Source organism: Vipera ursinii (genome assembly GCF_947247035.1).
Source record: "Vipera ursinii genome assembly, chromosome: 1".
Lineage (NCBI taxonomy): Eukaryota > Metazoa > Chordata > Lepidosauria > Squamata > Viperidae > Vipera > Vipera ursinii.
Genome location: NC_139512.1, coordinates 199,335,964 through 199,361,874, shown reverse-complemented (window position 1 = coordinate 199,361,874; position 25,911 = coordinate 199,335,964). Strand labels below are relative to the sequence as shown.

Below are 25,911 nucleotides of genomic sequence, written 5' to 3'. Positions count from 1 at the left end.
TTCCTTCCATAACCACCCACATGGTAAGGCAGTATGAACAAAATGAGGATTTATATAAATAGAGTTTTCGTTTTATGGAAAACCTGCTGATCCAACGGATTGAGATTCTTTGCCTGCCACCCACTGCAGCATTATAATGCAAGATTTAACTTTGAATTTGCTTTTAACTTTCCCATGCGGAATTCCCCAAGCCTTGCACTAGTTATTAGAGTGGTATTTTGCCCTTCTCTGTGTAACCACGACTATTCTGAGTTGCCTTGCTGTACAGTAGCTGTAAAGTACCAGAGCAGGCAAACATTGCTTTTCCTTTCCTTTTGTAATATGGCTGTGAGAGAGGTCATGATATATGATTCCCAAAGCACTACCTGTTGTGATTCAGGGTCAGCCTGTGGGTTCGGCAGTTGGGTCGGACGACTCAGAGGAGGAGGGGGGTGTTGAAGAGCTTGCTGAGGGGGTTGGAGAGCTTGCTGATGAGAGCCCTCAGCCAGGCCCCTCCCACCTGGTCACGACGGAGACCCAGCTGTGTGAGCCTGACAGCGTGGATGAAGATGACCCACAGCTGGCCCTGTTCAAGGGTGCCCGACGCAGGAGGCAGTCAATCAGGAGTAAACAGAGGAAGGCAATGGGGCACCTCGGAAGGAGGCAGAGAGAAGCCACGCCCTGAACTGTATAAAAGGGGAATGCGTGGGAGGGCTGGTTTGCTGAAGGCAACTGCTTGAATAGCTCCTGTTTCATGGTTTGTGTCTTGTTTGCTTTTGTATCCATAAATTTGGCAGGCTTAGTTCCAGCCTCTTGCCTTCTTGTAAAAGGGGTTGTCCCTGCCTTATCTGCAGGGCCGGTAGCAGGCTGGTACAGAACACTACCATGCCAGGGTCCATGGTGCTTTATTCCCCCAATGACTTCTAACAATGTTAGAAGAAATGTCCCAGTAAAAGTTACCACTTCTAACCTTCATGATAACTTAATGGTAGCGGTAGGGGTGAAGATGGGACAGGAGAAATCCCATGATTTGATTCACACATCATGCAAAACTAATAATGTGATTTGTCTGTGGCTTAGCATGATGTAAAATGGAACTGAATGAATAAGCTATGATTAGTTTTATGTAATTATCCACATATTGAAAAGATGGGGGAGGGGATGTTTCATTCCGTATGAATAAGAGTACAGAATTAACTTGTGGATTCCTGACTAATGCCTTGCTTATTTATACTCCATCCAGTCCTGAACTAATTTGCAGAGGATAAGGCAACTGCAGCTCAGGGAAAGCAAAAATAAGAAGTTGGACAAACAAGCCATAATTACTTTGCTCTTATGAAAAGCACTGACATTGCATCTGGCTTGTTCCAGGGTTGAAATGCAAATGAATATTGGTGAGAGGATCCAACATGTACATCAAGTATTTCATGGCTATCCAAGACTGTCTTGAAAGTATCATAGCCTTTGAAGCTGCTGTTTGCCACATCAGATGAAACCTACCCTGCTATAATAAACCTTTATTTGAAAGCTTTTGCTTGTTAAACTATTTATTACTTGAGCACATAAAACAAGAAATGCTGGGCAGAGAGAAACTGAAGCATTATTCCTCAGATTGCTGCCAGATACTCTCTGCCTGATCCCTTTGTTGTGAACAAACAAAGCACTGGAATACAATCATCCTAACAAATTTGCTTTTGAATTTCATGTGAGCTTTTGTTCTGCCTGACATCTCATACCTGGATCTCAAAATGTCTTGATGCTGCTGGATGTTCTCAAAAAGGGATAGCACCGTCTCTCACATCATGCCATTTTCATTGGCTCCCAGGAAACTTTCAGAAAAAGCAGCAATAAGATCTGTCAGGCATGGTTATCATGAAGTTATTTATTGTTAATATTATTATATTTATTTATTATTAAAGTTATTGGCCACACATCTTACCACAGGGTAACTCTGACTTATTTAGTCTATTTAGGATGCATTCCAAGAATCTACATAGGAAATATCTGGAAAAATCTCTGTAATAAACAACTGAAATCTGTCTTTTTTCCCTCTTCTTTAACAAGATTACAGTTAGATTAAAACAAATCTAAACATACCTGCCCAAACTTTTAAAAATATATAAAAAGAGGTACGGCCTTCAATTCCAGTGAGAGCTTTTAACTGCTTCTCATCTAACTATCCCAGTAGTTTTTATTAAAACACATAGACAATAAAAATTCATTGGATGACTTTAAATGAACCCAGTGGCTTTTGGCTTGACAAACCCTTTGGAAAAAATGCTAATGTTTGAAGAATTGATGTTTTATCCTCCAAGTGTGAACAACAGTGATGAAGAAAACATTTTGGAAGGTTTAGGCCTACTGCCGTTTCACAAGTGCCAGGGGAAAACTTTTTCTGCCCTATGGATTTCTCCAGAGAAGACTTGAAATTTTAATTATTCATACTAAGTTGTCATTTCAGGATCTCCCTACAAAAAGAAAGCCTAATAATAGTGACATTTGTATGTAATCTAACAATGAGGGAGGGAAAGAAAAAGGTGATGAGAACAAGGAAGTCCAGGGATCTATAAAAAAATGAAAGAACCCTGAATGGTTTTAAAATAAATTCAAATTTAATCCCAAACATATCAAATATTTGTGGCCATATATTTTGCTAATTAAATTGCCTTATTTTTTCTTGGTGATAAATGAATGGCATGGAAATTAGAGTCTAGAACACGGGGACTGCTAGTTTAAAATCCCCTTTAAGCTCTGAAGCCCATCAAGACATTTTCATGGAGTTCTCATAAAATTTGACTGGATGAACAAGAAAGTCTCATCTACTCCTCTGAGCTCCTTGGAAAAATGGATCTTTGTGCGGGCCCCTTTTTAATGGCTGGTTTATGTAAGAATGGGCATTCTCAGTTTCACTTCCTCTTGCCTTTCCTGCCTGTTTCCTCATGATTATCCTTTGCTTGATGCAAGGAACTGGGGCTCTTTCAATACTTTCACAGCCCTGCCTGTGGGAAAAGAATGTATTATTTGTGTTTAAAGACGGATGTTTTGAAATGTTCAATCACCGCAACCGCTTCCCTCTTCCTAAATTCCGATGATTGCTTAGCAACCAATTGCTTCACTTCTCTAGCTCAGCCACTGGGTAAGCTTGGCATGCTTTACATGTGTCATAAAATGGGGAAGAGCCATCATGGAAATTAGCTAGCAATTGGCCTCTTAAAAATCTGAAATCATAAAATTCGTAAAGAGGCAGGGTATGCAGCCAAAAGCAGGAAGGGAGCTTTGGCTACATGGTTCATTTTGGAGCTTTGTTAAGAGTTTCAATCAAAGTTCCCCGGCAACCTGAGGCACAGCAAATAACAAAACGCTGAGTGCTTGCCAACGAGCACCTTTTCTTACATTTAAATTCTAGGTTGCGTGCGGCAGCTAAGGTTGCAGACTTTTTAGGAACAGGTACTATTTAAAATGTTCCAGAGAGGCAACGTTTCAAAACTTGATTAGGTCCCCATTTCAGGTTTATTATTATGGTAAATCACACAGCCAGCCAGATGTTCAGACTGCGTTTGGCATTTTTATCCACCCATTGAGTCCTTCTCAAAGACTTGGCATCGGCAGATGCTGTTTGATGGTGTTAACGGTATCATCGTAGGATATAAGCTCTTCCAAGGAAAGCTGCCTTTTGCAATTGGTGGTGGTGGTGGTGGTCATGATGACTGCAGTGATAATGGTAATAGTAGTGGTGGTTCTAAGGAGATTTTTCAGGAATGCTTGGAAAAGAAAATCTGGCAATGCAGACAAAAAAAAATCCAGGCGCTGATGGAAGCTTGAATCATGCCCCCTGCAAAAGACGTTTCTTGAAGAAATTCCTTTTGAAATCTGGCCTCCCTCACAATCCTCTCATCTTTTCCCGAATAGCCACCATTCTCACCACAGTCAGAGAGCTGATGGGAAATAACAGAGAACCCAAATGGTCCATTGATCCGATGTTACCCTTGTTCATCTGTTTTTCTCCTTCTGCAGGTGCAGAGGAAGGGAAAGGAAAACAGGTGATTGATTCCATGCAGCCGGAAGGACAATGTGATACAGAAAACATTTCCAGTATTGATGGTAAGCTTTCCAAGACCTTTTGGGGGGAGAGGGCGAAGGGGGATGCAAGCAACACACACCTCCCTTTCTTAGAATGTGGTCTCACCTCGTTCAAAGGCCGTGTGCAAAAAGTGTGGATTTATGCAAGCTGCCAGCCTTCCCAGCTGTGAAGCACAAGGAATGCTTTACTGCCCTCACTTATGCAACTGAACTTTCAATGGGTTTCAGGCTGAGCACTCAAGCACGGGACTGACACTAATTTGCCTAAGCCAAAAATTCCACTGTCGCAAAGAACTCAACTGTAAAGCAAACGCACACAAAAGCAGCTCATTTCATGCTTTTGTTCTCTCTTGCCTCCCTGTCCCACTCTGAACAAGTCCATCGCTACTCAAGGTAATAGGATTGAAAATTAGCACCAACTGAATGTAGAGAATGTCAACCTTCCCTTTAGTCACCTTTCTATGTCAGCATTAAATCTTGCAGACAAAACCCTGTGAGATTTCATTAACTCATTCCAACATTTGGGGCTTATTGTTTAAGTTTGCCTTGCTGTACAACAGAGGTGTAGGCACCAGGGTTCACTATGATGTGAAGCTAGAGACTTTCAGGCAGTGTAAACAGTGGTGGATTCAGCTGGTTCGCACCACTTCGGCAGAACCGGTAGCTAATTTTTTGTTGCCCAGGCCCAGAATGGACTTCCAGAAATGGCATCCACACAAAGAACGGATTATTCACATATTTGAATTCCACCACTGGCATGCTATGATCCATGGAGTTGCAAAGACTTAGACATGACGCAGTGGCTGAACTACAAGAATATAAGTACATATTTGTTTGAAAGTGGCTGGGTTGTTGCTATTTCTGACTGAAGCATTTGAATAAGTACTCTTGCAAGCTTCAATCCATGCCTCCTCTTCTTTGCTTTCCTTACTTGTGTCTTTGGATCTTTATTTTTTTAAAAAAAATAAAAATAAAATCCATATAACAATGCTTCAAGGATTCCATTACACAAACAACAAATTGTGATAGACATTTATCAGATAATGAAATGATTCTTAACCAGACAGTCCACTATTTCCAATACCCATTTCTTTCACATTACATAGATTATGTACTTCACTGATAATGGCTAATAGGTTTGCCTCACTTTCTACCATAGGCATCTGTTTCTAAGCATGAGGACATCAAGATAAAGAAATGTCTGTCGTGATGTCATGACCCAAACTTTGTATGTTTGAATTTGCATTGCAACCTGAATACATAAAAGGCATCAAATGATAGCCAGTTTCCTGTATTCCCAGCAAAATCTCACTTCCTTTTCCATCCACCGCCTCTCAGTTGGTTTAAATAATTGCCTGTCCCAACAGAACAGAAAAGCTTTGTGTTGTGCATATCTGGAGAGGCACAGATTGGTTGTCATTCAACTTGGACATTTTATTCAGCCTGGGAAATTAATACAAGGCTGGGTGCACTAGATTGAGTCCCAATAATACCACCAAACAGAGATATGATTGTAGTCAAGATGTGAAATCAGCAGATTCAACTCTGAGTGGCCAGCAGCATTGAAAGATAAGTAGGTAGCGAGCCCATCATCTGCAGAGTCCTAAGTCTTGGGGAAGTCAGCTCCACATGTTGACGAATCTTAGGTGAGTGGGGTCTCATCAGAACTGGTAAAAGATTGCAATGCCAAGCTTACCATTTTGGGTAGCCACCATAAAAAGTTCTCTCATCACCAATATCCTTGTTTAGGGAGTATCACAGAAATTAATTCATTAGGGGAGGGGCATGTCACAGCATAGCAGAAGTTGAGAACCTATTTGATTTGATTTCCCCTGGTTTTATCATTGATGGGGGAAGAACTTCCATTTTAAATGGATCAGAATTAACTTTTTTTTCTTTTTTACAACACTGTAATCCCTTAATTTGGGGTAGAATCGGGGTGACTAAATGGAGCTGGGCAATTACAGATGCCCTTCCTGATGCCTATGTGGAGTTCACAGGAGATATTTTCTCTTTGCTCCCTGAGAGAGAAATATCTGCCCCTACTTCGGATTGAACTCTCAACCTTCCAAGTGGGAGGCACGCATCTTCAGCACTAGGCCACCACGCTGCTCACAAATAAAGAATGAACCAACGTGTTCAATCAAATTTAACATCGAGGATAGATTATCATCATCGGCTGGTATTATTTTTCCCCCTAACTAAGCAGGTATTGATTTAATTCATTAAGTGGGAAGAAAATACAGCAAGTGAAATGTTTGACCTGAGGTGCAGGGATCAGTTTTAACACAATAGTTTTTTCTCTGCGTAGCTATAGAAAGAGCAGTTCCATTTAAGTTTGAAAATGTCTGTGCCATGCCAGTAAGTGGTTTAATCTAGCAAGTGTGGAAGTAAAGTATAGATGAATAATTCACAAGCAATTCAACAGAATCTTTGCTGGTATATTGGTATGACAACAGTGAGTCAGAAGCAGATTTGCTTCATAGCATATGACAAGCATATTAATTTTTCTTCTATTGTCTCTTATTTTTCAAACCTTCAGTTCAGGTGTGAATTTATTCAGGCAATTTCAAAACTTCCAGTCAAGAGCCTTCCAGGGAAATGCCAAGCATCAGTTACGGATGTGCAAAAGCAGTTTTTTTCCACAGAATAACCATAGTAGTATAATAGGAATAAGTTATTATAATTCAGACTTTATACAGAATTTCATTCAGCCCTACAGAAACAATTCAAAAGAAAGTATATTCAGTAGTATTAAGATCTCAGAGACGAGATGTTGGCCTTTATATAGTCATCTAGGAGGCTCAGCTTTTGCTCTACAGTACTCTATGGCTATTTCTAATGGCAAATAATTGCATCATGATAACAGCCATTTATTGCATTTAGAAAATTGTAATAATATGTTGTGGGGAGTGCGAGTGTGTAGAATTATTTTTTTTCTATTATGATTAAAATGAACCTGAAATACTCATTCAAAAGGTTAAGACGTAGGTACATTTTGAATATCACTGCTTTTTGCCATCTCAGTATTAAAGTGGAAAGTAATTGCCCTTATAAACACACTTCATTCAATCACTAGTTTGACTGAAATATTGGATTTTGATCTTTAGGTTACTAAAGTTCTAGAGTTGCCATCCTTGAAAAAAAATGTATTGTCACCTGCAAGCTAGTCCAATTCCAGGCCAAGAATAGATGGTTGCTGACTGAAATAATTACTGCCTAAGATGCCTTAATAGCTATAATAGTATCTTTGATTTCTTTAGTTGTCTATAATGCCCACCTGCACTTTAGTTTTTATGGTGCAAATGGGCAACTAATCAGTTTGTCATCTTAACAGGAGTATAATAATGTAGACCGCACTCATGTCAACCATGAAAACATGCTCCTGATTAAGACAGTGGAGTTGCTGCTATATTTCACACATATTCACAGCCAGGTACTGGTTCTCTGGGTAAAAATTTCTGCATATTTTACCAGCACAGACACTTCACTGTGCGATTGGTGCAGTGAAAGGTTTGCTATGATATCTTATAGAATTCAACTCTGAATAAAGTTGTGTATCAATCATAAAGTATCCAATAGCAGTACTGCAGGGGGGAAAAAAGTATCCAATATAAAGCAAATTATACATGAAAAAAATTGTTGCCTGTACTTATAATGAAGAGCTACTAGATCCGGGCAAATGCAAAATAATAATATTATATTATTATTAAAAATAAAAATAAATTACACCCTGCAATGATACTTTTAACATCATCAAACAACATCTCGCTATCCCAAGCCTTTGGGAAGGACTCCTCAATAAATAGATAAAAATCTAATCTAAACATCTGGCTGATTGTGCAATGAACCAGAATAATAAAGAACTTGATGTATATGAAGGCTAGCTTAAAAAACTGCTGTGATTTCACACTGTTGTGAACTGATTATAATAATCATGAAGTATCAAGATCTGAAAATCCAAATTGAAAGTTTATGACATAAACTAGCCTGGATGCTCTCAATGGTTCTTGGCATGCTGGATGCCATTCCAAAAATAATGAACAGCAATAGAAACTCTGCAGATTAACAAAAATGTCCATCTGTCAGTTGCAAAAGGCCACACTCCTTTTATGTACACATATACTTTGCTGATACATTATCACATCCTAGGTTCTTGGGAAGAACCCAAAGTATATGAAGATCAATACCAGCTAAAGAACTAGTAACTTTGATTTTAAATTGTTGTGAGCAGATAATCATCAGACTAGAAGAGAAAGAGCTGGAGAAAATCATAAAATACAAAGACTTGAAAAATAGAAACACAAAGATTGTGCAAAAGAAATCAGAGATAGCAATAATGATAGGTGTCTTGGGTCCAAAACAGCTGGAGCACTACTTGAACTCCATTGGCACTGGCAGATTCCCCATCAGTCAATTTCAAAGACAATACCTTCAACACAATCCAACAAAAACATCTGTGCCAATCCCAGAATGTTAGGTGGGTAAAAATGCCAAATTCTGTCTAAACATCTGGCACAGTGTGTAACCAACCATGATTCAAAGGTTTTGGCCCTCAGGTAATCCTGCTGTGATCCAGGAGGAGGAAAGATCAGATGTTTACAATCTTGTAAGGCCAAACTGTAAAACATTCCAATGCTACATATTCCTAATGTGGAAATGATACTCAAATATTTCAGTGATTAAATCAAATGTATTATTTCAAATCAGGTCCAAAGACCCCCAAATTCTTGTAATGATTTCAATGTTTGCTTTAAAACAATATAAATATTTAGCCAGTCAAATTAATTTTTCTTTAGTGTGATTTGGAAATCCCCTGAGGCAATTTTTTATTTTTTATTTATTTTTATTTTAATTCCATTTTTATCCCGTCCTTCTCCGAAGACTCAGGGCGGCTTACAAGCTTAGCAGTAGCCTTCATTCTATGTATATGCCTGCTTGTTAGGGCTTTCACACACACCCCAAGCGGCATTATTACAAAGTCAGCTTAATTGCCCCCAACAATCTGGCTCCTCATTTTACCTACCTCGGAAGGATGGAAGGCTGAGTCAACCTTAATTGATGAATTAATCCAGCAATTTAATTACCGAATTTCAGAAAGAGTGCCGGTCTGAAAAAGAATGCAAAAAAATAACCTTACTGTTTTGTTTTCAGTTGAAATGAATAGTCAAGTTGAAAACATAGAAGAGCCTACACAATCACAGACAGAAAATTAATCTCAGGGTAAGTTAATTCATCCTTCTTTTCCATTATATGCTATAGATTTTACAGAATAAAAGAGTTAGAATGGACCTTGGAGGTTTTATAGTCCAACCCCCTGCTCAAGCAGGAGACCTTATGCTATTTTATTGAAGTTGTTCCACATGTAAGATCTTTATAGATTTTATAGCAAAGAAAACTAGTGGTATCTCTAGGTCAGGGATAGGCAACCTCGGCTCTTTTATGACTCATGGACTTCAACTCCCAGAATTCCTGAGCCAGCTATGCTGGCTCAGGAATTCTGGGAGTTGAAGTCCATGAGTCATAAAAGAGCCGAGGTTGCCTACCCCTGCTCTAGGTAAAGTAAAATGTGTGTATGAATCTGTGTCTGTCTGGAAATCGCTTTTGGACTTTGTGCTTAAGGTGGAAAAAAAATGAAACTTTGATTTTGGGTTTTGCCAATTAGATAAGTTTGATGTTACAGAGATGGCTAGTTTATATTATTATATAAAAGTAAAAAAGTTTGAGGTTTTATGCTATTACTTTATTCTATTGTACCAAAGGGAGTTGGAAGCCAACCCTTCTGCCCTACACTTTTCCCTTCCTTTTCCCTTCCCTTATTTCCCCATTATTTTCTTTTATAGTTTTGTATTTTATATTATAAGGGGACGCGGTGGCTCAGTGGGTTAAGATGCTGAGCTTGTCGATCAGAAGGTCGGCAGTTTGGCGGATCGAATCCCGAGTGCTGCGTAACAGAGTGAGCGCCTGTTACTCGTCCCAGCTTCTGCCAACCTAGCAGTTCGAAAGCATGTAAAAATGCAAGTAGAAAAATAGGGACCACTACGGTGGGAAGTTAACAGCGTTCCATGCACCTTTGGCGTCTAGTCATGCCGGCTTTGAAACGGAGATGAGCACCGGCCCCTAGAGTTGGAAATGACTAGCACGCATGTGCGGGGGAACCTTTACCTTTATATTTTATATTGTATTTTGATAAACTAATAAAAAATTGAAAGCAAAAAAATATGAATCCGACGCAAATTCCCAAATACAGTGTTGGAAGGTAAAAAACAAACAAACAAACAAAAAAACCTCTATGACACCATTGCTAGCCAAAACATAACACTGGAAGCACCATTCCTTTCCTCACATTCCACAGGCAAGTCTCTCCTGACCCATGTGGAAGGTTATAAAAATTTAAGCTGAAATTAATAATGCGCAGCCAGCTGATACCGGCAAATCAATCAGGAAAAAAGATCCCATAAATCATGATATGGAAACCTCCTAAATCACCAACACCAGATCTTCAACCTAGATCCCTCATAAAAATTCCATACCTACAGAAGATTCCACATTTAGAAAAGATCAACACTCCCTAACTCTTTGCACGACCCCACCCCCCCGGGGGCAAAACCACTTCAAATCAGCCTGTCCTCACACCCTACAACCAAAGTCTACTTTCATTACAAATATAACTGCTCTCAGCATTCTGATTTTGTGGCCACCTTTGAGAACTTTAGAGTCCATTATGCTGTCAATGAAACTAGCCTCCACCTCAAGCAAGTTGTCCAGAGTGTTTATTTTCATGACCCATCTCAAAAAATGGACCAACAGAATTTTCTTTGAACAGCAGTCACTTGGTGAGCTCAAGGATGGTCTGCAGATGGGAAAACATGGAGTCTTCCAGGCTCTTGCTTCTGTCTTCAACCAGGCCAGTTGCCCAGGGGTTAATGAGGGAGGAAGAATGGAGTAAGCCAAACTGCAGAAGATTTAGACTAAACCATTCTGTTAACAACCAACCGAGAAGATCCCCTCGTTGTGCACAAATGAGTGCTACATTTTTTGTTTCTGATCCTTATAATACCTGATGTGGTCTATATCAGATGTTGGGCAGGAGATGAGTAGTGATCACTGATCCTACTATAGAACTATATGTTATGTACTGAGCTTTTGGGAAGACCTTATCACGTGTAGGAAAGCTAACAGTTCTCCAGTAACACAGATGGGACTTTCCAGTCCAGGCTGCAGTCAACTTGGCGGGAATGATGGGTTCAATCTGATTGGTTGTTCAGACTATGGGAGACTATATAAAGACTGCATGGATACCCCTAACCCTCAATACAGTTACAGTTATGAATAAAGCAACTATTCTTCTGTACTCATCTGCCTGGCGTCTTTCCTGCTCGTCCGAACCTGAAACATAACAGTGGCGACGAAGGTGGGATCCTGCTTCGCAAAGAGCTGAAGTCATGAGGGGTCAGCTTTACATGCTGGTGGGAAGAGGCATCTTCCCCCCCCCCTCTTTCAGCTGGCTAGTATTAATACGCTAGCGGCCACATGCTCAGAACTACCCGTCTGAGCTCGTGAAGCAGGATCCAGAACGCAGGAATTGAGAAGATGCCAAAGGTCAGCAAGCTCCGAGAGTTCAACATTTGCCACCCCGAAGAGTGGCCATCGTACCTTGGGCAGATCAAAAATTACCTACAGGCAAATCAAATCGCTGAAGAAGGTCTCAAGGCAGCAACACTGCTCTGCATATGCGGATCTGCAATGTTTGATCTAGTGGACAGCCTATTTCCCCCCATACCGATAGAGTCAGTATCATTTGCCGACCTCAATCAAAAGTTGAATGGACATTTTAAACCAAGAATGTCCGAAATGACGTGGAGATTCAAATTTGATCAGAGAGTGCAATGCCCAGGAGAAACGGCATCGGAGTTCATCGCAGGCCTGTGCCAGGCACATGTCTTTGCAAATTCTCCAACCTAGAAGAACGCCTGAGGGATCAGTTAGTATGCGGCCTACGCGATAAAGCCCTCCCACAGAGACTATTCACAAAACCAAATTTAACACTGTTGGAGGCACAAGATGAAATAATGGCTGACGAAGCAGCCAGAGGTGCAATACAAGTAGTGCAAACCACCAAACCTCTCAAAACAGAAGAATCAATCCACCACGAGGTCGCAAAATATGGCGGCGAAACCACAGTAGAGGAAGAGTCAGAGATAGACAAGCTACAGAAGCAAGCAGGAACACAAGATCATGGACTTCAACAAAAAGAGAATAATTATAAGGCAGTTGTCTTCCCTAGATGCATGGGTTGTGGTGGCAACTATGCCTGCGTGAATTGCAGGTTCTGGATGGCCACGTGTCAGGCCTGTGGAAGGACTGGACACATTGCGGTCGTATGCTGAGCTCGTCAAAGAGGCGGTCAACACAAGCAGCAGTTGGGGGAGCTGACAAGGAGAGGTGCTGGGGCCCAGGGTCCAACCAGTGTGGGGGTTTTTAAAAGCCGGAGGAGTATCTGTCACACAGGGGCTCATCGTCCCCTTAAATCCAAGCTTAAACTTTCAATCGAATTACAAGGCATTCCATGTAAAATAGAATTAGACTCTGGCTCAGCAGTCTCGATCATTTCACATGAGACATTTAACTATGTTTGCAGCCGCAGCAATCACTGGGTGAAATTGAGGCCCTCAAGCATTATTCTGACCGACTTTCAGAACGCCCATGTTAAAATCAAGGGGGAGGCCACCCTGTCACTAAAATTTAAAAAGTTTCTAGGGCACCTGGATGTTGTAGTGTTAGAGGGCCAATGAACAAGTCTGGTAGGACTTGACTGGTTTGAGGCATTGGGGATCCAGATAACAGGCATAAATCGAACACAAAGTATTGACCTCAGAACTGTATGTGAGGAATTTGCAGATGTATTCAATTCTAAGTTGGGAACTTACACAGGGCCACCTATTTTGTTTAAATTAGACCCTAATGTAATGCCGATCAGAATAAAACCAAGAAGAGTTCCGTTTGCGTTAAAACACAAAATCGAAGCAGAAATAGATAAATTAGTGGAACAAGGAGTGTTGCAACCTAACAAGCAGGCATATACATAGAAAGAAGGCTACTGCTAAGCTTGTAAGCCGCCCTGAGTCTTCGGAGAAGGGCGGGATATAAATGTAATAAAAAAAAACCTGTTGAAGGGGGGGAATGGGAAACCCCTATCATTACCCCACTTAAGCCAAATGGAGAAGTTCGTATTTGCATGGACTATAAGTGCACCCTAAACAAAGCTTTAAACCAGAATGCTTACCCGGCTCCAATAGTCAGCCGTATTCTCGCCTCTTTACAGGGAGGCGCCATTTTCGCTAAGCTCGATTTGGCACAGGTGTACCAGAAGCTGCCAGTAGATGAGGCCACAGCAGTGGCTCAAACTATAGTCACACACAAAGGAGCTTTCAAGGTCAAACGGTTGCAGTTTGGCGTAAGCGTAGCACCTGGCATATTTCAAGAAATTATGGAACGCACACTTAAGGGCATTCAGGGTGTTTGCCCATACTTTGATGATGTTCTCATCGCTGGAGAATCTGAAGAGGTTTTAGCTAGTAGTCTCAGGGCTGTATTACACAGGCTATGCAACGCGGGCCTTAAATTGAAAAGAAACAAATGCAGTATAGGGGTCACTTCAACAGAGTTTTTGGGATTCCGTATAGATGCCAGTGGAATCCACCCTGCAGAATCAAAGGTAAGGGCCATCAAATTAGCTCCTAGTCCCAAGAATAAAGCAGAATTACAAGCATTTTGGGGTTTATTGAATTTTTATCATACCTTTCTGCCTCACAAGGCAGCCATAGCAGAGCCCCTCCACAGGCTTCTTGATAAGAAGGCTGTCTGGAATTGGATCAATGTACATGAGAGGAGTTTTCAGGACTTTAAGGGCCTGTTGTCAGACAAATCTACTGTCACACATTATATAGAATCTAAACCTGTTTGCATTGCTTATGATGTATCTCCCTATGGAGTGGGAGCTGTTCTAAGCCACTTAGAAAAATATGGGAAGCAAGTCCCCATAGCATACTATTCTAGAACCTTATCTGTTGCTGAAAGAAATTATGCACAAATTGATAGGGAAGCCTTAGCCATAGTGACTGGGGTCAAAAAATTCCATGATTATTTATATGGAAGGAAATTCACTATATTTAGTGATCACAAACCTCTTTTGGGCTTATTCACAACAGATAAGCAAACCCCCCACATATTATCACCTAGACTGCTCAGGTGGTCCATATTTTTGTCTGCTTATAATTTCAAGATGATTCACAAACCTAGAAAAGAAATGGGCCATGCAGATGGCCTCAGTAGGCTACCCTTACCTCTTATGGATCCTGATCCAGCCCCTGCTGCACAAATACTGTCCATACAGGAGTTACCTGAATTCCCCCTCCATGCTGGGGACAATGCTGCTGAAACTGCTACAGATAGAATTCTAAGCAGAGTATTGTCATGGGTATTCACGGGATGGCAAGACAGAAGTCCAGGTCCTGAATTCCAGAGTTATTTTATCAGAAGGCATGAGTTATCTGCACACAAAGGATGTTTGTTATGGGGTAATAGAGTCATTATTCTCTCAGTTTTAAGGGATAGAGTACTACAGTCCTTGCATGAGGGACACCCTGGTATAGTGTGCATGAAAGCATTAGCTAGAAGCTACCTGTGGTGGCCTGGTTTAGATAAGGCTGTTGAGGAGCAGGTACACGCTTGCTATATCTGCCAAAGGTCAAGACCTGAAATGCCTCAGGCATCTGTTCATAGATGGGAGGCAACTCACACGCCCTGGTCCAGGATTCATATTGATTACACTGGGCCTTTTCAAGGACAGCTATTCTTAGTTGTAGTGGATATCCACTCAAAATGGCTGGAAGTAGTTCCAGTCCCCAATATGACTACTGCTAGGACTAACCAGGTGCTGAGGAAACCTTTTGCTACACATGGACTACCTGATGTCGTGGTTTCAGATAATGGGGCTCAATTTACTGCTGCTGAATTTCAGGCTTTCCTCAGAGCAAACATGATCAGACATGCCACATCTGCACCATTCCACCCATCGTCAAATGGACAAGCAGAACAAATGGTGAGAATGACCAAAGACGCACTCAAGCGCATCATCACAGGTGACTGGCACCACAGACTAGCAGACTTTCTACTTTGTCAACACTCCACACCTTGTACAGCCACAGGAAAAAGTCCTGTGGAGCTTCGCTGGGGCAGAGTCTCATCACTAAGCTGGCCAGACTCCATCCAGTCAGAGTGGCATCAGATGCTGCTCAACCCAAACCCCCAAGGGGGCTACAACCTGGTGACTTGGTCTGGGCCAGAAATTATGGGCCGGGACATTTGTGGGTTCTGGGGAAGGTGGTTGACAAATCAGGGCCGCTATCTTATACAGTAGGGGTGGAGGGAGGGCGTCTGGTAAGACGACATGTGGACCAACTAAGGAAGAGATTTCCAGAATGGTCACTAAGTGAGTATGGGGGTACTAGTCCCTCTTGTAGTTATCAAGCTGGCACACAGGCTAGGTCTTATCCTTCCTTTCAGCTTTTTCAGCACACAGGTTTCGAGTCTAAAGAAGACCAAGACAATCGTATTAGCCAAATGCCAGTGACCACTGCGCTCACTCTGCTTCAAGTTTTGACTCTGGGGTAGGCCTATCGGGTGAGGCCAGCCAGAGCAATCCTCCATCGTCGGATTGTTCAGCACAGGAAAGCATGAATAAACCTGGTGTGCCAGATAAGTTGGTAGACCACCAAGTGGGCGGAACTCAAAGACGTTTCTCAGGGCCTCACAGGCCACCTGCATACCTTGCTGACTATGTTGTCAAATAAGACAAAGTATTGTAAATGGTTTACCAGCTTGTGAGCATGGCAATTGTTTTTTGGATTTGTTAATCAACATATAATAGGTTGCATTGCATACTAAAAAGGGATTAACAGAGAGAAAATCTCTCAAGAAATCATTCTTTAATTTAGTTGTAGTCCACTTGTACTTTAGGTGGTGTAATACTACTGGCAGAACAGCAAAGCTGTCTTTAGTCTCTTTGCATGCAACCTATACACTGCACATCCGAGAAGGTCACGTTATCATTATCCTACCTTGAATGGGGTCAAACATTCAATTAAACACTGGAGGTTGGGAGTGAATCATAATCCTTAAATGTCAAGGGTTATAATGTCTGTTCCTTAAAAGGGGAAGGGGTGTTATGTACTGAGCTTTTGGGAAGACCTTATCACGTGTACGTTGGAAAGCTAACAGTTCTCCAGTAACACAGATGGGACTTTCCAGTCCAGGCTGCAGTCAACTTGGCGGGAATGATGGGTTCAATCTGATTGGTTGTTCAGACTATGGGAGACTATATAAAGACTGCATGGATACCTCTAACCCTCAGTACAGTTACAGTTATGAATAAAGCAACTATTCGTCTGTACTCATCTGCCTGGCATCTTTCCTGCTCGTCTGAACCTGAAACATAACACTATACATGGGGAAATGAATGAGGATTATAAACAGTTTTGTTCGAAGTACCTTTTTTTAATGGAGCAATGCCGATTTCTTCATAAATTAAATTACTAAAAAGAAAAGGCCAAGCAAACCAGCCATTTCTACTGACTGAAATTAGGTTTGGCTTTTTGAAATCTATATATATTCCAGAAGCAATCAATGTATGTTCTGAGAATTTCACGCCCTTGGCTGAACATTGCCGAATGCCACTTCTAACTCCTGAACTCTTCTGCTTCATAGAAACTGAATTTATAAGCAATTGCAGAGTTTGATTACATGAGAAATGAAAGAGAACACAACGATATGGTCATAGACATAAGCAGCTTGATTCCTTGGTAGACAGAAACTGAGACCTGAAAAAAAAAACCAATTCCCTGTCACATCCTAATTATAAAATCCAATTCTGAAATCCCTACCCAAGATAGATCAAACAGAATCACAAATACATTTCATTTCTTTTCCAGTGCTGATTACTCGATGCCGGTATCATATACCACCAAGATGAGCTATTTACACCTATAATAGGATTTCATGTCTCTCCAAACCAAATATAGAAGCTTTGTAACAGTGGCAGTTCTGTCACAGAGATTTTAAAATGTCTTATTACTGTGTGTACTTCTTTGTGCTTGCCAGCATACTGACAATATACTGCAGCGCTGCAGATGGGAGAGAGAAATATGAGCTGCAACAGCCTCCATTTAAAAAGTTGTCAAAGGGAAAAGAAAAAAAGGACACACCAAATTAAAATGCTGCATTTGAAATTCTTCTCTTCTGTGTCACTGTCTAATTCATGCTCTCTTTCTCTCTCTCCTTCCCCCCCCTCCTTCCTCCAGCATAACTAAAAATTAAGCTGCCACGTGCTTGACATTTTAGACATAGTTTCAAAGTTTATTACCTCCACTGGTGAGAAAAATATAATTGGTTTCTATAAATTGTTTTTATCTGAATAGAAATGCTATCTTTCTTCTTTGTTGGTGAGGGGTGAACTAATGCATGTACCATATTCTACAGCTGGAAAATTTAGGGAAGCTTTCCCAAATTCCCAGATTAGGGAGCCAGGAGGTTTTACATGAAATAAAGTAGTGCCACCAGTAATAACAGACTTGTTGGTCATTGTCCGAGCTAAGATGGTTGGGTTTTTGCAAGGCTCTTCAAGAAGGAAGCCCTGAAACCTTGAGTTGCTGAAAATGAAAGCCTTCATCTGGGGATGTTAAAGATGAAAGAGTAAATTTCATTTTTACTATGCTCCTGTCCCTCACTATCTCAAGTATATGTTATGAGAGGGAGTATATATTTAGGGTTTGAAATATAACTGTACTCAAGCTGACAGAGATTATAATGAAAACTGATTTCTTACTGCCAAATAGCAAGAGAAAATTGCCTTACATACCAGTCCTTATCTATAGGAGTGGAAGCTTCACTCAATTACTGATTTACTTTCAGGTGCCTTTGTAGAAACCTGCAGTTTTAAGGCTTAATAAAATGTCTGGTTATGATTATGATAACATCCATATTTTATGTTATGTTATCAACCATGTGTAGATTTTTTTAAAGGAAAGTTAATTCAAGAATGTGTATGTATGTGTGATAAATGAGAGAAGAGAGAGAGAGAGAGAGAGAGAGAGAGAGAGAGAGAGAGAGAGAGAGAGAGATGGTAGATAACAAACTATAAAATAGGAGGTCATATTCAACTACGGTCAAATGCCTATACAAACCAAATGGGGAAGGGGGGAGGCAATGCCTGAATTCAGCCTTTCCTCAAACTTTCTTTAAAAATTGTCCATGTATGCTACTGCTGATTATCAATCTATCTGGTTATGCTTTGGTGAAGATTGAAGGACTGCAGAAGGAGAGAACTTAAAGTGCCCCAGGGTAAGCATCTTCTGCTGACAGAGTAGGTGCAGTTGGATGGAACTTGCCCAGTTTTGCTCAATCATAATGACTGTAAAAAAAACAACCAAAACCTGAGTTTAAACAGGATTCCAGGGATCACCCTTACGTTAGAAGGTTATTAGCTATTCATTTTGCAGTTGTAATATCAGAGCTTTATCCTTATGTTTCTCTGCACTGAATATCACCTGGAACCTTGCTCTACAACCATAAACCAAGAACAAAGACATCCATGCCCTTTTCCCTCGGTAGGCATCTTCTGCTGGCACAGCGGAAGCAACTGGATGCGGCTCTTGGTAAATTTACATAAAGTAAGAACATGGGGAAATACAGAAGTAACATGGATAATTACCGAGATTCAGCCAATGCAGTGGGAGAAGAAATGTAGATAGCAGGATGTGAAGCAGTAATTGCTTAATAGATAGATAGATAGATAGATAGATAGATAGATAGATAGATAGATAGATAGATAGATAGATGATATATAGTAAAGATAATGACATGGGAAAGAAAGGGAAGGTGGGGGAAGAGAGGGAGATGAAGGACTTCTTGCTTTCAGGTATGACAGCACATCTGATTGGGAGGAGGAGGAGGAGAGCCCAAGAAGATGGGAAAGTGTCAGAACAAAGAATCCCTTTCATTTGAGACCTTTCACAGAGTCTGATGCTATGGCTTTGATCAAAAAGCTTTTCTCTGCATTCAGGGAACTTTAAGCAGACACTAATTGGATCAGCCATTTAAAAACCCTCCTCTAATTAACATTTATATACTATTATGTTTTGCAGATTTCTCCCTCCCAACCTTAAACATTTAAACTTTTGACTGCTTGAAACTTTCAGATGTATCAAAAGAGCAGCATACCTACAACTCTGGCCACAGGCACTAAAAAGCTTTCTACCACAAAAATTGCTACATCAGCTGTAGGACACAGTACACAATTGTGTGTTTTAAGATTCATAAAAGCTTTTAAATATTACTTTAGATAGATGAATTAAATTTTAATTCCTCCATGATTAGGTGCAGAAAGATTGTGGCTTCTGCCGCAATATTCCTCAGAATGCAGTTCAATATTGCATGATTATCCTGCTGGGTTAAACTTCAGATATCAAATAAGATTTTTTAAAATGCTGAATTAACTACCTGAGTTTTACCACTGTACCATTCTTGTCTTAATGTAAGATGAACACCTACATCCATAAATATCTATATTTATGAATTAATTGCAATCTTGATTGCAATTAATTACTCACTGTTTTGAACTGATGTCTCACTGTTCCATCTACTTAGCTGGCATTCATCGGAAAGGGTAGGAAATCTCATCTTAGAAGAAATTTCCTTCCTTCCTTCCTTCCTTCCTTCCTTCCTTCCTTCCTTCCTTCCTTCCTTCCTTCCTTCCTTCATGAACTATGAACTATTTGAACTGGGTCCCTTTCTTCATGGAAAAGCTGAGGAAACTAGCAAACAGGTGTAGAACATGATTTTCTGTTATGCGAGTGAGACAATCTTTATGAAAGCAAATGGTTGAAAGATGAAGTACGGCTTCCTACATGACTTCAAGCTCATTAGTTAAATAATTACATTCTGAAGAATAAATCCATATTCAATTGATGATTGGCCATAGTTATTAATCATGTACATATCTTTTCCAATAAACAAACTTATTTTACCTTTAAGGAATATACCGTAAGCATATAACATATTATCTTACAGACATAACACTGATTACTTGTAGAAATGCAGATCCAAATCTGATACGGTTCCCTACCTTTGCTTTGATATGCAGTTCACCTGGCATTCAGGGACGTGCTTTCCACTGATACAGTTTCAAAGATTTGGTCTCTAGCTTTGTTTTTCATGAATATTTTTATTATGACCATGCGGACATGTCCACCTGTTTGTAAGATTAAAATTGGAGAACTATTGCAAAGCATTCATGCTCAATTCCTCAACTCTTAAAATTCTCCAAATTAAGGAATGTTGTTGAAGCGGAATGCAGAAGGAGCCAACCCACAGAAGTAGGGGGGGGAAACAAAAACCCCACAGCATTTTTTTTGCACATGTTCCCTAAAACCGGAAATCTCAGAAAATGTCAAGCGCCGAGGAAATCAGGAGATTTAGGCAGCTCAAATGATTTATAAAGTTTTATTGCAAGCTTAAGCTCTCTACAAAAATCTGAGCTACTAACAGTCAAGGGAAACGAGGGGGAATTAAGAAGACATTCAAGGTGGACACGCAGGGACTCATGATTTATGACGCGATTGACCCCCCTCCCTCAGGCTCAGCATGGTCTTCTCTTACAGAAAACCCAGAAACAAGGAGAATACAGTCAAGATGCCTTGGTTATTCCCTCTGCGGTGAAAAATGTTCTAGATAATGTTTACACCATCAGCTTCTTTTTTTCTCTCTCTTTCTCTACAGAAGACCATGATGACAGAAGAAAGCAGGAAGTGACCGAAGATCTGCAGTCACTAGTGCATTATGTGACAACATTCTGACAAACAGACAGCAGCACACCATGAAGTGCATAATAGGGAGGGGGAGGGGAGGGCAATTAAGGGATTTGACTGATTCTTTATATTTGTTTCTCTTCTCCTGTTCAGTTGGTTTGGTAGATGACACGAAGCTTCTCTACCATGCATTGTAGAGTCTTGATTTAGATTTCTTTGCCTCATTCCTATCTGTTTTGCTTCTCCTTTTGAAATCCTGCAGCCCTGTTCTTCTGCATATATATTATTAGCTTCTAAATACTATCTCTCAGTTGCAATTCCTCTTCGAGGCAACATAGGCAAAGGATGTTTTAAGCATTGTCCTTCAAGAGTCTGAGGGTTTCTTTGGAGTGATCACAAAGCATTCACATCTGTCATTACTTCCATGAAGAAAAGATGCTGGCAGTACTAGTATCCTTTGATCTGTTGGTAAAGTCACCTTGCCAGTGCTAGCACATAAACATTTCAGCTTGTTAGACTTTTTCTAAAGCCAGTATAACTACAAGAATTAAGGGTGAATAGATATGTTACTGTGAATAAAGATTTGAGGGTTACTAATGTCAAACATTATAACCTCTCCATTGGGGACTGACAAAAACAATTCCAGTCACGTGGCTGATACCACATGCAGAGATTCTCTATGCAAACGAGAGGCTGAAAAGCACTTCTAAATGGAGATTGTCCATAATCAAACTAAATATAGATTACAACTCCTGTACAGAGTTGCCCTCACACAAAGTGCTATTCAGCCATCTCCAGATCAGCCCTAATGACACATGAATTAGCCCTCAGACTTTTTTAACTCAGACCCAGGAGGATAACTTAAGTTGTCCACAGACAGAATGCAAATGTGTGTTATGGAAAATACATCTCTCAATGAATAAGAGTCACAGTACTGAAGAAAGGATTATCCATGTTCAGGAGAAGAACTTACTTTGTTTCCAAACTCAGGACATGGATTTCTTTTTTCCTGCTTGTAAGCATCCCAAGAGGTGGAGTATCTCTAACAGGCTAAATATTTCATAGGACAAACAATCCCCACAATTAGCCAGTTCCTTGCAAATCTACTCATGGCACAAAACCTTTTATCTATCCTAATGACATTTCTCCACAGCTCAATTCTGCATTATCTACTAATAGGTGAGCACCTCTGGAGTATTTGGAGTTGTCTAAAGTACCTATTAATTCCAGTGCCCTCTGGGTAGGAGAGATTGCAGATACTCTGCATCTCGCACACACAGTATACCGTAATATGGCTTGTAGCTTTAACAATTTCATGCCTACTCTTGTTACATTTTCAACTGCATATGCATACTTTTTAAATACATAAAATGCAATTAACAGATATTGGTGATGGATGTTGTGCCATATGTCATCTGTTTTGCTAGCAAATGCTGGGCTCAAATGAAAAACAAAATTTTACATTCATTTTTCAACTACATTGTAAATTAAACCGATACCCTACTTGCAAGATTGAAAGAACACTCAGCATGGGTCCAAGGCTTGATATTCTGTAAACTAGTTTCCAACTGCTGTTAAAAACAATTACAGGGATGTTCTTCTGTATTATGAGATGCTGGTTTTGCGTAATTATGCATATGTACCATCTTCCAAATTTTTGAAAATAATTCCAAATATAACAAAGGTGTAGGCACATGAAATTTACCAGCCTCGCTTACTTGTAAATATCTCCAACACAAATCTCAGATAAATAGTAACCATTGTTTATGCTTACACTAGAATTCCCAAATATGAATTAGTTCATGATATATAATTTGTAGAAAGATCCAAAAAGGAAAATTGGTTTCAAATAGATACATAGTTTTGTTGCCTTATGAGCAATATTTATGTATTCAAAAACCATTGCATTCTAAAAATATGATACTTTCAACTATTAATTTCTCTTCTCTTTTTGAACCATTCATTACATTGGTGACCTGAAAGATTCCTTTTAGTTACCACATAAGCACAGTATCATCCAGATTCACATGAATTTAAATTTCAATGAAATATAGAAAATATTTGGTTTTACGCCTAGATCGATACCATCTGATATTTTTGATATGCTTACTAAGAATGTATATTTAGTCCCCCATCTATCCATGGAGCACACCTCCCTCTTTTCTTCTCCATTCCTGCTTGATGGTTTCTATTTCCCTCTGGTCCTCCTTGTTCCTGAGCTGTCATTTCTTTTTCAGCTTACTGTGATTCAAAGATTTAGTCAGCCATCCAACATGAATTATCACAATTCAACAAAAGCAACAAAATCAAAATAAGTGAGGCAGTCCTGATTGCCCAATCTGAGTCATGAATGGAAAGAGATTTTTTTTTGTTTTTTAAAAAAATCCACTACAATATGTGATACACGATGATAGGGTTTAAAAAGAATTGTAGCCTGGATTCCTCTGCATGCAAATTTGGGAAAGAAATCCTTCATCCTTCTTAAAAAAAATAAAAATAAAAATCTGCAGGAGGAGCCAGGAGCCACTATTATAAACTTTACAAGGGGGCCAAGAGGTCTTCTCCAAGTTTGTTTTCATCCTTTCAGACTTCAGACATGCTTTCAGCATCACTGAGCACTTTGAAGTGAAGAAGACTTTTCTATCCCACTTCTGGAATTTTATGAGACACGGTCATAAAATATTGCATGGTCACATGGTTGCTCCTGGGAATGCCAAGAAAGAGGCCCCAAGTTGCTGCTAGCATTGGGGTGGAGGTGGGGATGTGGAACCTGTCTTGGTGTCGGAAGAGAGAAAAGGAATATTTTGGCCACCTTGTAAAGTTTATATCTCTGTGTGTCTCCCAACCCAATCTGCTACAATCTATGCAGATTTCTAAAATAAACATTGGAACAAAAATTTGCCTGTAGAATTCTGTTTCAAAAAGTAAACAGCTACAGAGGCCAGATCACTTGTGGTCCCCTAATCCCAATATACTTCGGGTGGTGAAGATGACTTTCTTCACTGGTTCACATCTAGGCACAAAACACCTTGCTTTGGGGTGCAATAGCAAAGCGTGAAGCAAAGATTAAACGCTTCAAAGAGGAAAGTGGCAGGATTATTCCTGCTAACTATGCCTCCCTGGGTTGAAGGGGCTTACTTGCATTGAAATGCGTAAATACAACAGACGGGTTTCAGACTGAGTTCATGATGTTCCCATAGGCCTGTGTGTAGTTCGGTAAACCATATGTGCATTAATTAAAGTCTCATTTTCTTTTAGCTTGTGTTACATAGGAACAAGTGTATGGATTCTGGGTTGAAGTTGTTTGATACTAGGGAAACCCTTAAACAGGAGATTGGAGGTTCAACCATCCTTCTTCTGCTTCTATCATCCATTAGATAATGGGTGTTTTTTTCTTCCAAGTGTTTTTTTCCAAGTGCAGGGCCTGCGTTTCTTGGATAATGGACATTGTTTAGCAAATGTGCCTTTGGCTATTTGCACATAAAGGCAAAGGATGCACAGCACATTCTTGAATTGATCTCATTCTCTAAGTGGGCTGAACTGAGATTGGTAATTTCTTCCTACTGGCTCTTTTTATTGGGATTATCTGCACTGGGTGGCTGTAAATCTCCATCATTTCAAACAGATTATTTCTCCCAACCCTAATATTTTGAGGTATACAAAAAATATCCACTAACCCTATAGGTTTTCCCCAAAAAAAGTCTTGCAAGGAATGTATTAATATTCTGTTCTTGGAAATGACACCAGCTGAAAGATACTACTTATTCTTAGAGATTAGGATATAGTCTGATAAAGCATCATCATAATTTGCTTTTTTGCTCCCCAATCTCCTTAACCACTGTGGTAATTAAGTTTTAGAAAGGAGCAGAAAGGAGGGTATTAATGAGGCAAGAAGAGAGAAATAAGCAGTCACACAGAAGGCAACTAAAACTTTTGACTAAATGCGAAAGATCTCAGAAAAAATCAGCGAGCAAAATATTCTGATCAGAGACATTTTCCTATATTTGATTGTCACCATCTTTTCTGACTTCTGCACTGGTCCAACATCTTCACTTTGGTTCTCATTGATAGTGATGTTTCTCTCAGAACTAAATGCTTTACCTCACTACCCTATCACCAAGAATGAAGTAAAGAGAGAAGGACTCTTGGATTGTGAAGGTGAAAAGATCTGATGACATCTCAGCTGTCTGATTTCCAACTTGACTGCATAAATTATTATTTTTCTCACTTAGAAGTCTAGGCCTGGAGAAGGTTGCTTGCATACAATCAACTAGGTAGATAACATTATTCATATATTAGTCCTACCAAGACATGCTGTAATAGCAACATAGGGATGCCTGGACAGTACATTCTGAATGGTGTGGATTTTTATATTAACAACACACAAATTTACAGACAATTAAAGAGTACAAAGTCTACCCCCTGTCCTCCATAGCCACTTTCACAATGCTTTGAGCATTGAGATCAAAGGTCTGCCCCCAAAGAGGGGACTTTGTACATTGATGTTCTCCTGTAGCAATTCTTCTGGTACCAGACTTGCCTCTTTTTCATGAAAACATACAGAATAGGCAACTGATGCATTATTTTCCATTAATATTAGGCAACATATTGTTCAATGCAGCTAATTGTATTTCTTCTCCCAAACAAGTGAATTAACATTGTGCAGTTTACAGATTTGATTTGAACAAAATACATTGTCTCTATATGCAGCGCATGTCTGCTTTGCTTTTAAAATGAAAAAGTTAGCCAAATATGTTGGATATATTTTCTTGGGAAATAGGGTTTTTGTGACATTTGTGATATAAAGAAAGTCAGAAAAATGTAATTTTCTTGATCAAAAATAAGTTTTTACTTCAATGCAAATAACTGTAGTACCTTGCTTGCAAAATATCTTCTAAGAAATAATACAGACTTCTACATAGGGTTAATACAAGGCTCTTTTGTTAATCTGCCATTTAAATGCTGGACTTGCTGATGAATCTTTTTT

General features: G+C 39.9%; 1 protein-coding gene across 2 annotated transcripts in view; it reads left to right on the top strand.

Annotated features, from left to right (window-relative positions):
* Window positions 1-23,294, top strand: part of MACROD2 (mono-ADP ribosylhydrolase 2) — a 1,127,318-nt gene extending 1,104,024 nt beyond the window's left edge. For both annotated transcript variants that reach the window (XM_083369818.1, XM_083369817.1), the window contains exons 16-18: window positions 3,994-4,080; window positions 9,214-9,282; window positions 20,896-23,294. In XM_083369818.1, coding sequence (XP_083225944.1) covers window positions 3,994-4,080; window positions 9,214-9,275 — 149 coding nt within the window. In that variant the 3' untranslated portion in view covers window positions 9,276-9,282; window positions 20,896-23,294. The remainder of the gene's footprint in view (window positions 1-3,993; window positions 4,081-9,213; window positions 9,283-20,895) is intronic.
* The last annotated feature ends 2,617 nt before the right edge of the window (window positions 23,295-25,911 follow it).